Below are 12,664 nucleotides of genomic sequence, written 5' to 3'. Positions count from 1 at the left end.
CCCCACGTGGCTAATGAGCACTTGAAATGTGGCTAGTCCAAACTGAGATGTGCGTACATTTCAAACGCTTAGTATGAAAAAAGCAATGTAACATATCTCAGTAATATTTTTATGCTGATTATATGCTAAGATAATAATATTTTAGATTTATCAGGTTCAGTAAGATATTATTAAAATTAATCTTAGCTGTTTCTTTTTACTTTTTAAAATATGACTACTAGGCGGCACTTGGGTGGCTCAGTCAGTGAAGCATCTGCCTTTGGCTTGGGTCATGATCTCACGGCCCTGGGGTCTCAGGTCCCCCCTCCACCACCTTGTGCGCTCTCCCACTTTCTCTCTCTCTTTCTCTCTCTATCTCAAATAAACAAATAAAATCTTAAGGTACCTTTCTAGTATGACTACTAGAAAATTTTAAATTACGTATATGGCTCACATCGGTGGCTTGCGTTATATATCTATCGGAAAGCACAGTTTTAGATTATTTCTGTACTGCACCTGTACAACCACCATATGATGTAGAATATTATTAGGTGTGTTTTCCTGAAGAAGAAACGGAGGTATAGAGGCTGCAAAGGACTTGCCCAGCAGGGCTGTGGCAGGGCTGTGGCAGGGCTGTGATTCAAACCCAGGTTGGTCACCCTGATTAGCCACTATATTATATTGACTCTTCAGCTTGGTTTATGAGTCAACTTTTTTCTGGGTGACTCAGTGTAGAGCTCTGGATTATGATGGGATTTCCCCACTAATTGGTTGCATGAGTTTGAGTGATTGCTTTAATCTCCTCACGTCGTTAGACATGAGCTTCATAAGTCTGATGAGTCACTAATGCATCGCTGTTTTATTGGAATTGCTTCTTTGGCTTCACAAACTGTGAAAACAAAAATTCAGTTCAACCTAACAAATATTTCTTTAGTATCATTATGTACAAATGTGGAAAAGCCCAGATAAACACCTTCAAATATGTTAATTGCTGAGAGGGAGTTAATTATGTTTGGAGCAGCACCAGAATTAATGAGCAAAACACACTTTAAAGTCTCCATTTGTAAAGAAAAGAGCAACGCTTACTTGAAGCTTAATGAAAAACAGATATAATACGGGTTTTAACTGATATTGATTATATTGGGGGCTCTTCATATGGTCATTTTTCAAATATTTCTACAACCTTTAACACAAAGAATCTTCTAGAACTTGAATGCTTTTGAACCAAAAAAGGCATACCAACTCTAAAAATACAAGCAAGGGAAAATAAAACCTAATGTCATGGTTAAATATTTCTATTATCGTCATATTTTAATTTAACTACAATGGGCGAGAATTCAAGTCTTCCCTAACACTCCAAATGCTCCTTGTTTCCAATGTTTTAGTGCATATAGTGATTATAATCTGAGCCCCACTTGAGAGAGCAGCCCAGCCTCTGAGGCTGTAGTTGACCCTAAAAAGCTATGAAGCACGGTTTTTTGGTACATTTGTATTCAGTTGTGAGACTCCAAATCATAATCTCTGCTCAGGTCTGAATGCAAATGACAAGAAAATCAGGAGACCTAGAATCCTCTTCAGGCTGGGCTCACATAACATTGCCGTGGAATTTCAGCAACACCCTTGTGTTATCCAGGACTCATCACTAGCCCTGGCTCCTTGCTTTGCCATTTGTCCTGTGTGTTTGCTCTTCAGCTGCAAACTAACTTGGCTTTGGAGCAGGTATTGTTTCAACCTTTCACAATCCACAACGTGTTCTTTGAAATTATGTCTCAGTGCCACCTTGTAACTATTTCTCTGGCAACATTTTTTTTTTTCAACTTCAGGTATAACATATTGGTTAATCTTACTCTTTAATTCATGACACTCCATTCTCAACTGGGTGTGCAAGGCCCTCTCTTATTCATTCATTCATACATTCCTTTTCTTCTCCCTTCTGCACCTCTATTCCTCTGCCTTCTCCATAAGCAACCATTCCTAAGTGTTTGAAGTATATCCTTCTCTCTGTAGGAGTTCTTGTAAAATGTATATTTTTGTTTTGTATGCATGCATTTTTAATTTATATAAATCATATTGTAGTAAAAAATCTCACCGTTTCTTTCTTTATCCAGCACTACACTTTCAAAAGTGTAACCATGTTGCTGAGTATACGTCTAGACTGTTGCTTCTAACTGATGCCTAGTTATTCATCCATTCTAACCATCTGCATCACAGAAATGGACACAAGCATTGCCCTCAACTCACCGATACTACTAACAGTGCTGTGACAAATACCCTCATACATATCTTCCCTTATGGGCGAGAGTTCCTCTGGATTCCTGTACCCTGCAGGGGAAATGCTGGGTCATAAGTAACACAGGTAAGAGGGTCCAACCAGGAAAACAGCAGCCACACTAAGTGTATTAAAACTGAGGGATTTAGGGGCGCCTGGGTGGCACAGCGGTTGGGCGTCTGCCTTCGGCTCAGGGCGTGATCCCGGCGTTATGGGATCGAGCTCCACATCGGGCTCCTCCACTATGAGCCTGCTTCTTCCTCTCCCACTCCCCCTGCTTGTGTTCCCTCTCTCGCTGGCTGTCTCTATCTCTGTTGAATAAATAAATAAAATCTTAAAAAATAAATAAATAAAACTGAGGGATTTAAATGCAAGAACAGGTTTCAGAGGTGATGGAAGAGCTAAGAGCCAAACAGAGGGTATGAGGTAATCAAGAGACCAGCAGCAGGAAAGCCCCTACCACGTGCAAACCGCAGGAATTACTTATAACTGGAGCGTGAGTCTGATGGGAGTTGGAATCATATTGGGGCTGCTTGGTGGGAGCTGAAAGTGAAGGAAGAAATAGATATACACCCTGGGAGACAGAGGGAGAGAGAAAATACCCTGACACCCCTCCCCCACCCAAGCAGGTCTCCTTTCAGTGCCTTCTGCTAGCTGAACCCACCCCCAAATGCAGCCTGTAGGTGCCAGGGCAGAGCAGGGACAGGTGGGGGCAAATCAGAGGGCAGACAGTTGTACACACACAGATTACTTGATTTGACCAAGTCCTTGCTCTCTGTGATAACTGCACTGGCTCCACTCCTACCAGCAGTGAATCTCCACATCTCCGCTCTTCACGGCCCACCATTCACCAGAAAGTGGCGGCCGAGATCTCTTCTGTCTTCCTTTGAACACATCTAGCCTTCTGCAGATGCCTCAGGCATCTCTTTAAATTGCCCAGCCTGCTGGGTCTCAGGGACCCATTCATCCACTGGACTGGAACCTCTAGAGGGCAATTGAAATGATTATATTTTCCATTTCTGTAAGTTCTATTTGGTTCTTTTTCAAATTTAGCTTTTAAAAAGTTTCTTGTACTTTGCTCATATTTCCAAATCCCTCTCTTATTTCCAAAATACATGAAACATGCTTATTTTATGTACATAAACATACATATTTATATAAAATTAATATTATTTATGTATATTCTATATCTGAGCATCGCAATACATAAAGTCTCTGCAGATCAGATCCTGCTCTTTGTTGTTTCTGCTGTCTCTTAGTCATTGTGCTTTGTGTCCTCGTGGATTTTATTTTTGTTGGTGAGCTCGCATCCACTGTAAATTCATCTGTAGAAATGCTGTAAGAACTGGCTGGGGGTACAGTTGTCTAGACTCCCTGTCTAGAAGGACCAAACTGTAGTCCTGCAGGGATGACTGGTAATAGTTTGTAAAGATGCCAAAGGTTTTAACAATCCAGGACCACTTTATAATTTCTTAGCTTCAAGTTCTGTTGTTTTGTGTTCAAATGCCCCCCCCTTTTTTTTCTGGAAAGTACCATGAACTAAGTATTGCTGTGTATGTAGTAGAATGCTAGAGAGACAGTAATTAGTCCTTGAGTGGGAAAGATGCAGTATAGTGTTCGGCAGCCCTATTATGGGTATTTGAGTAATCCTATTGGGAAATTAAATGGTTACACTACCTGGTAGTAAAGCTAGAAAAGACACACAGAACCTCATTATCCTCGCTCTTAAATAACATCTACTCACACACGTAACACATTTTACCTTTGTGTTACAAAAGAGATGGAGACGGAGAGATAATGAATGAGAGATTCCCTGAGTAATGACTATAATTTAGGTTTAGAATGTGACGAAATAAAAAGAAGTTATTTGTCTCCTACTAGATATGGAGTCAAAGTTACCACGTGGAGCAAATAATCAGCTTGTGAGGATGCAAAAGTCACGAAACAGGTGGTTTCTTACTAATTCGTGCAACAAACACTAGAAACCAAGGCTCAAGCTGACAAGGACCAAGTCTGTTTTATTCCCCATTTCATCCCTAGTGCCTAGAATGGCACAACAGCCGATATCTGTTGAATGAGTACCTACCGTATGCCAGGCCCAGTATTAGGAGCACGAGAGATGAAACACCCTCAGTCTTATGAAAAATCCTACTTCCTCAAAGTCACAGAAGCTTGAATCTGCAAACAAATTAACATGAAAGATATTACCAAAGATAATGAAAACAATGAATCAGACTCCTTATGATGATTCCATTTGTCACTTTCTCCATTAACCGACTCTTACAACAGCTCTGTGAAGCAGGCAGGGCAAATAGGACTACCCCCGTAACCCCCACAACTGAGAGAATACTACTGCTCAGCAGTTACTGAGGGATTCTTAATTGCCAGCACTATTAAGTGCTTTACAGTCTTTATCTTTTTGATCTGCCCGTAGCCCTTATAAGGAGATACTATTATCTCCTCCATTTCAGACTAGAAAATCAATGGAGCTAAAAAAAGTTTGAGTAATTGTGCGCAGGGGTGCATAATTATTAAGTAGCTGGGTCAGGATTCATCTCAGGTGGTGGGACTCCAGGGCTCTACACTGCCCAGAAAAGGCAGCTGAACGCATCCAGCAAATGAAGATGCTGGAACTAGCGTCACAGCACTCCAGCAAGCTGGAGGGTTAACTTGCTTCAAGCTTACGCACTCCTTGCTGGCTGACCTATGTCCCTTGATCTGTAGCAGAACTAACCGACTTTCCTTGAGATTTGCAGACCACTGGCCTTGAGGAGTGAAGGACCAAACTTTCCCAGAAGATAAGGCCTAACTACATTCGAAAACAGTTACCATGGATGCCAGCAAGTCTGTTCAAGGTCATGACCGCAGATGACTAACAACCCGGGCACCTGGTTCTCCTGCACACAGCCCTCCTCCCTTGTCCCACGCCTTCCCCTTTAAAACTCCTCCAGCTTCACCTGGATGGGGAAGATGGTCTTTGAGACATTAGTCCACTGTCTTCCCAAGTTGCTGGCTTCATGCATAAAGCAACCTTTCCTTTCCCACCACCACTTGTCTCTCAATTGTTGACTTTCCAGCTTGGGGCAGCCAAACCTGCATTAGGAATTTGTTCTGTCCATAACACTAATACTCCCATAACTTTAACAGTATCCAGATATTTAACAGATTTCCAAAAGTGAAGCGAATTTTTTCCCACAGAGCGTGAAGATGAGAAGACTCATCTTTAAACGACTAGGAAAACTATCCCAATGTAAAGAAACAATTTTAATACAATTTCACATTTGGATACAGGAGAATGCTATTTTCTTCTGGAAGAAATGCTTAGTATTTGTCAGGAACACTCAGAAGTAGTAAGGAACTTGGCAAAACCCAACACACATTTTCATGCCACCCATACGTCCACGGGCATCTGCCTACCGGTTCCAACTGGATGCTAACTTCGCCCCCGCAAGTGGGTCCAGGCAAAAGAATCGAGTAACACCAGAGCGGGAAGGGACTCTGGAAATCAGCGCTCAGTTTACAGAGGCGGTGAGGCCTAGGGATTTCCAAGACCTCCAAAAAATATTCCATGCTAAAGGCCCGTCAGAAATCAGTCTATCCTTTTCCCTCCCTTTTCACTCTTTTTCTGTTGCTCTCTCTCCAGCCACCTTCTTCCTTTCCTTCAACAAACCCTTTTCGAAATGGTGGTGAGCAAAGCAGGCGCGGTCCAGCCTACGGCAAATTTCCGCGGGAAGAAGACGCCTTCCCGACAGACTGCAACAGTTAAACCAAGGACCTGCTCCTTCTCCCTCGTCCCTCCACGGTCCACCCGCCCTGGCGGCGACGAAGGCCGGGGTGCGGTGTGGGTTGGGCAGCGCGTTCCCGGGGTAAAGCCGGGTGCGCAAGGGGGCGCCTGGGCCGGCCGGCGCCAATCTGGCCCGCGCACAGCTCCGCGGTCTCCTAGCGACGCGGGCGGCCGGGAATACACACGACGAAGGCGCGGCTGTCGTTCGGGAGCCGAGGAGACCATGGCCGAGCCCAGGCGGCTGTGCGAGCCGGCGGCGCCTACCCGGGGGCCAGCGGGCGGGACCTGCGGGCCGCGGTAAGCGCGGCGCGGCGCGGCGCGGCGCNNTGCTTGCTGGGGCCGGGCGGGCGCGGCGCGGGGCTAGGGGCGGCGGGGTGCGGGGGCGGGGGCAGATGGCCGCGGAGGGCTTGGCTGGAGGTCCCGCCTGCCTTTTTTCCCCAAGGTCCTCGGCACCTAAATGATTATAATATAAAATAACCACGCGCACGCGCCTGTTGCAAAGCACAGTTTTTCCTGTTATCCTCACAACCTCCCAGGGGATGTAGATTAAAGTACCCATTCCAGATGGGAAACTGAGGGCCACAGAGTCCTCCGTGGAGACTGCCTTAGCCCGCCACCCACCCTTCTCCGGGTTAGCCGACTGCATCTGGAGCTTTTGGCCTCCAGGCTTGTGACTGCGGCCAAGCTGGGCCTGCGTCTGGGGAAGAGCCTCAGATACTGGGGCAGTCTGCTGCCATTTTGAATGGTTGGTGTCACAGCCACAGGGCAGGAACCCAAGGCTTTTTTGTCTTTGCGGATTCCTCGAGCTATTTATGAGAATGTAATTCGCCTCTCTTGGAGGCAGCCAGCCCGATATGGTGGTAGATTCCAAAGTCTAGAATCACTAAGGTTGGAGTCCAAGGCCAGTTCTCTTCTGGTTTGCCTAGCGGCGTTAGACAAATTAGTTGCTCCGTCTGGGCTCCGTTTACTCAACTGTAAAATGGGAACAACAAAATGAATCAGCTTTATAGGCTTGTGAGGATTAACCGACATATCACATGTAAAGCAATTACTGGCACGTAGTATATACTGTATACATTTTAGCAATTATGAACACCTTGAGAATTTCCCCCCCATATTTTCAAAGTTTTTATTTTGAAATAATTACAGACTCACAAGAAGTTGCAAAAATAGTACAGAGGTCCCATGTACCCTTCCCCCAGCTGCTTCCAGTAGTACCATCTTAGGTAACCGTAGTAAATTACCAAAGCAGGAAATGGGCATTGGCACAATGTATTAGTCAGACCATAGACCTTGCTCAGATTTCACCAGATTTTGCTTGCAGTGTGTTTGTATAAACTTCTATAAAATTTTGTCATATGTATTCATCAAGATACAAAACAATTTCCTCACCACAGGGGAACTACTTCTTGCAACCCTTTTATCAGAACTCCTTTCCCCACCCCCAACCTTTGGCAACCATGATTGTTCTTCATTTCTGTAAGTCTGGTCTTTTGGGAATGTTAGATAAATAGAATAATACAGTATAAAACCTTTTGAGATGGGCTTTTTTTTTTTTTTTTAAACTCAGCATAAAGCCCTTGAGATCCATCCAAGACACCATACTGGTAGTTTGTTCATTTTTAAAAAAGATATGTATATATATATATATATATATATATATATATACACACACACACACACACACATATACATACATATATATAAGTGTGTGTATATATATATACACACACTTATTTATTTCTTTATTTGATCATGTAGATCTTCATAGTAGAGTGGTTTAAGCCCAAACACACACACGTACACACAGCAAGCAGGAAGTTTCTAGGACTGATAAGAAAAGAACAGGGATTAAACTGGAAACTCTTGAAAATGCTTTGTGCCTGTAAGGATGAGTGCAAGGAGGAGTAGATTTGCTGTGTAACGAGCCATTACAGATGAAAGGGGCCTGGAGGTGGAAGAGTCTTCAGGGAAAGACACCAATAATATAGACGTATCTGACTAAGGCAGTGATGTATGAAGGTAATGAGTGACCTGCCCTTAAGCTGCTCAGGTTCCAAGTCCTGACTTAGGCAATGGCTGGATGTGTCAGATTATCTAGGACCTGGTCTCATTTTCCTTCCATCAGCTGCTTGCCTGTCATATTTATATTCTCACAACTCAGTGCAGACAGGGGCCTGGTGGTTAAGGAAATTGGGTGAAGCAGGCTGGGTAGAATAAGGCAGTAGGGAGGGGTGGAGACTGTGACTAAGAGAGTATAGGACTTATCTGTAGAGAGCAACCAGTGTACCAACTGGTGGCTCCATGGAAGGGTGGACCCAGTGTTCCCAGAGAGCCTGATATTTGTTCTAGATCGTGTATGTGAACTTTTTTCTATGTCAGAAGCTCTAGTGTAGTGCTTAAACACCTTTCTCCGGAGTCACACTACCTGGATTACATTCCCACCTCTACCACTTATTAGCTGTGGGGTCTTTCACAAGTGTTTGTTTTGTTCTCAAACCTCTTTGTGCCTCTATTTCCTTATCTATAAGTGAGAGTAATGCTAGTACTCAGCACCTACTTCATTGGATTGTTATGAGATTTCAATAAGTTCAAACATGTAAAGCATTTAGAACGTGCCTGTTACATAAGAAGTCCTTGATAATGCGTTAGCTGTTCTAATTCTTATTCAAACAGAAAAGGGATCGAATGACAGGTTTGTAAGCCCCAAGCAGTCCATGGACTGCCCATTTGAAAACTTTGACTCTCTGAGTTTAGGGGGTTAACTGAGGCCCACAGAGGTTAAATGAAGTGCCAAGGTCATTCGGCTAGTTAGGTGCAAGTGGTCCCTGGGATCCAGGTTCTTCCCACAGCACTCTGGTCCTTTAAAGGATAAGAAAAAGTCCCTGGAGGAGCTGCAACCTGTGACAAGGAGAATGGGTAGATGAACCAGTTCGTAAAAACGAATTCGATTTACACCTAGTGACATGGATGGGCCTTTGTAATATTGTGCCTAACAATCAGTAGGAAATGGCATAGTACCAATTATGTAAATTAAGACTACATGCACATAAAAGAATGACACAGACGTTACAAGGAGTGTACAAGCAAAAGTGTACTTTTTTTTTATTAAAAAATTTTTAATTGAATTTTATGTTTTCCATGCCACAGAAACAATCAAATTCCAGTTACCTTATTATCATAATAAACCCTCATTAGATATTCTATTTTTTTTAATGATTTTTTATTATATTATGTTAGTCACCATACAGTACATCCCCGGTTTCCGACGTAAAGTTCGATGATTCATTAGTTGCGTATAACACCCAGTGCACCATGCAATACGTGCCCTCTTTACTACCCATCACCAGTCTATCCCATTCCCCCACCCCCCCTCCCCTCTGAGGCCCTCAGTTTGTTTCTCATAGTCCATAGTCTCTTATAAAAAGGGTACTTTTTAAATCTGTGAGAGGGGTTTTGCCTGTGCAGGGAGAGCAGTGAGAATGGGATGCGGGATAACTGCCTCAAGAAAGCAGAAGAGGGGCTTTGCATAGGCTGGAGATGATGTGCCATGAACTAGAAGTCTGATTAGTTCAACCCTCTCCATGGAACCCTCCCCCCACCTCACCTCCTCAAGAAATGTGGAGGCCAGCCTCCTTACAACTTCTGTCTCCCGCCCCAATCCCTGTGGTCCATACCACCAGGCATGTTGTCTTACAGGTACAAAGAGAATCTGCCTTCCAAGTGTTTGACAAAGCACAGGCACTGCCCCACCTTCCTGAACAGTCTGCGGTGGACATTTGTGAAGAAGGGACTTGATGACTTCAGGAGAGGCTGCCCGCCTTACGAGGGTCTGATCACTTGGGGACCTCCGGAGGCCTTTCTCCCCCAGATCCATCACACAGCTCCCCGACCTGCCTCAAAGAAGAGGCAGCACAAGTGGCCCAAGGAAGCAGCCCTGTTTTCCAAGCTCTCACCAGCCCAGCAGGCACGGAAGGCCTTCCTGGTGGACGCTGAGACCCAGGTGGCCCTGCACCCTTTGGCTCTCTACCCTAATCTGGGGGAAGACATGCCTGTCGAGGTGAGCTCCTGACTGAGGGGTGTGGGAGGGCCTTGACAAGAATTCTCCTTAGACGTGTGGGAGCTCCTTTGAGGGGTGACATGTTTGCATGGTTGGGAGACGAGGAAGTCTTCCCAGGGTGAGAGTTCTCATGGGGGCTGGAGCAGCCTTCCTTTCTCCGCTCCCAGGAAAGACATTGGCAGCAACATACTCGCCACCCTCTTTGCTTGCTATGAAGCCACACAACTTATAAAGGTCCAGTAAACCAGAAACATTCGACTTCTTTTCCTCTGAAGTTCTACCAGTCTACTTTGCTTGGGACTTTTTGAGGGCAGAAACCAAGGGGGGACTTGTTCAGTCTTGCTTCTGTTACTTTAGCCTGGTGTCAGTGGATGTCCATCGTACTTAACTAACTGACGGGTAGGCGGGGGGAGCCCGAAAGGTCGTGGGATAAAGTCACTACATTGTTAGGCTGGGTTTGGACGGCAGCTCCATTACGTCACCAGTGTTCCAGGCTGATTTTGATTCTGAGCTCCATAATCCCTAGTTTTTGTCTCTTGTTCTTGTATCCTGGGATGGCTTCCACACCTCCAGGCATTGGGTCCGTCTTTCACACAAGAGAGGGGAGGGGGCAAAGGTTAAAGGGTCCATGCCAGCTGACTGTCTTTTAATTAGACAAGTATTAAATTTCCCGGTAAACATCTCATTCCTATGACCACTTCTAGCTGCTAGGGCGTCTAGAAAATTGAGTTTCTGGTTGAGCATTGTGACATGGAACAAAATCTAGAATACAATTCTGTTAGATTTAAGGAAAAGGCGGAATGGGTATTGGGCAGGGAACGAACAGTGCCTGCTGCCCCACCCCCACCCACGTGGTCTGCTCCCCAGGTCAGTCAGCATGGCTGATTTCTCTGCAAAGCCCTTCCAGGGCCCTTTCCTAGTCAGAGTAATGTCCTTGTCATGGTCTGAAAGGCCCTGTGCATCCGTCTGCTCTCCGCCCCACCCCTACTCCGCTCCCCCTCCAAGCTCACCACCTCCTCCTCTGCTCTCACCCTGCTCCCGGCCCGCTGGCCTCCCAGCTGCTGTGTGAACACAAGCAAGCATGCCCAGTTCAGATTTCTCTTCCATGCCCGGGACACCTGCCCCCACATGTCTGTCTGGCTCACTCCTTCATGTCCTAAGATCCTTGCTCAAATGTCTCATAAAATAACACTTCCCTTCTACCCCCTCCTTTAACCTTTGCTGTAATCTATTTTTTATTGTAGCCCTTGTCACCCCTGGGCTCCTCACTGGAATAAAATCTCTAGAAGGGCAGGGACTTTATCTGTGTCTTTCACTATGTACCCCTAATACCTGGCGTATGATAGACGTTCAACGAATGAATGAATAAATGATATGAGGCAGAAAAGACTATAAAAAGGACAGCTAGAATTTCTGGTCAATTATTTTCTGCTTGGGGCTTTCCTCCACTGTCTCTCCTGAAGGCAGAGCGTCTGAGCCCGTCATAAGCAGATTATTTCTACATACCCTCAAGTGGCACTTAGGATTGTGGCCCTTATTTCCATGTCTGACCTCCCCAGCTAGGCATGTTGGCTTTTTTCCGAGGCAGGAGCTCTTCTTATGGTACGATGGCCACCAGCTGCTCTAGATTTAAATTGTACCAAGAAAAAGAACATCTCTTTTTGCACGCTGCCAGTAAAATCCCATAGCCTCGTTCCCATGGGTAAAACTTCAGTTATGCGTTCCCATGGGTAAAACTTCAGTTATGCCTCGTTCCCATGGGTAAAACTTCAGTTATGCGCCTCGTTCCCATGGGTGAAACTTCCTAAACCAGTCACTGTGGTCTCGATTGTCCTGACCTGCCTGTGGAGAAAGGATGGGGTCCAAAGAAAAATCTGGGCACCGTTGTGTATGGGAGGAAAAATGGATGCTGGGCAGTCAAACACTATAGAAACCCTCTAGAGGCAGTTGGCTCAGTGGGGTGGTGAGGGACTGGGGTAGGTCCAGGGGCTCTATTCCATCTGGAGGAAATGGAACGTCAGCACAACAGCCACATTCCTAATGTCTAGGTGGGGGACGCTTACCCACAGCGCCCAGCACAGGACTTGCGCAGAAATTGAGGAGCGGCATAACCGCTGGAAAAGCAAAGCCAAGGGGCATGCTGGTCTGTTCTGTTTTAGAATCAAGAGGCCTTCTTTTCCGGCACATTTTTCTTCGCTCCAAGACTGTTTTCTGTTTGTAGCTCTTATTAAAGGTGCTGGAAGTGCTGGATCCGGACAGGAAACTGGAGGACACATGGGCTTATTGTCAGGGTGTTGGGAAAAGAACAAAGGAACCAGCCAAACTCTTAAAAAAACGTTCTACCCAAGTCGACCTGGGACTGTAAGTATTGTTCTTAACTCCTTGCTGGTTGTGTCACCTGATGAAACATTCAAGGACTTACCTTCTCAAAGCTCCTTGTCTTTGAATAATCTTGAGAAGCAAAATAACTTAAGTTCCCAAGGAGAAAGGAAAGGAGCCTTGGGTCCTGCTGTGAGTAGTGTTTATTTCATAGATGGATGTGAATTATCCAGCATTAGAGCCAACACGGAAC

The 12,664-nt window shown here is 45.2% G+C and overlaps 1 protein-coding gene across 3 annotated transcripts in view; it reads left to right on the top strand.

The window, feature by feature from the left end:
* The first annotated feature begins 6,135 nt into the window (after positions 1–6,135).
* Positions 6,136–12,664, top strand: part of FAM47E (family with sequence similarity 47 member E) — a 30,752-nt gene continuing 24,223 nt past the window's right edge. For all 3 annotated transcript variants that reach the window (XR_004628890.1, XM_034671878.1, XM_034671880.1), the window contains exons 1-3: positions 6,136–6,329; positions 9,732–10,092; positions 12,314–12,453. Coding sequence is in view for 2 of the 3 variants with exons in the window: in XM_034671878.1 (XP_034527769.1) it covers positions 6,256–6,329; positions 9,732–10,092; positions 12,314–12,453 (575 nt within the window). In the remaining variant the exon portion in view is untranslated. The remainder of the gene's footprint in view (positions 6,330–9,731; positions 10,093–12,313; positions 12,454–12,664) is intronic.

Source organism: Ailuropoda melanoleuca, chromosome 11 (assembly GCF_002007445.2).
Source record: "Ailuropoda melanoleuca isolate Jingjing chromosome 11, ASM200744v2, whole genome shotgun sequence".
Lineage (NCBI taxonomy): Eukaryota > Metazoa > Chordata > Mammalia > Carnivora > Ursidae > Ailuropoda > Ailuropoda melanoleuca.
This window is presented reverse-complemented; position numbering and strand designations above follow the sequence as displayed.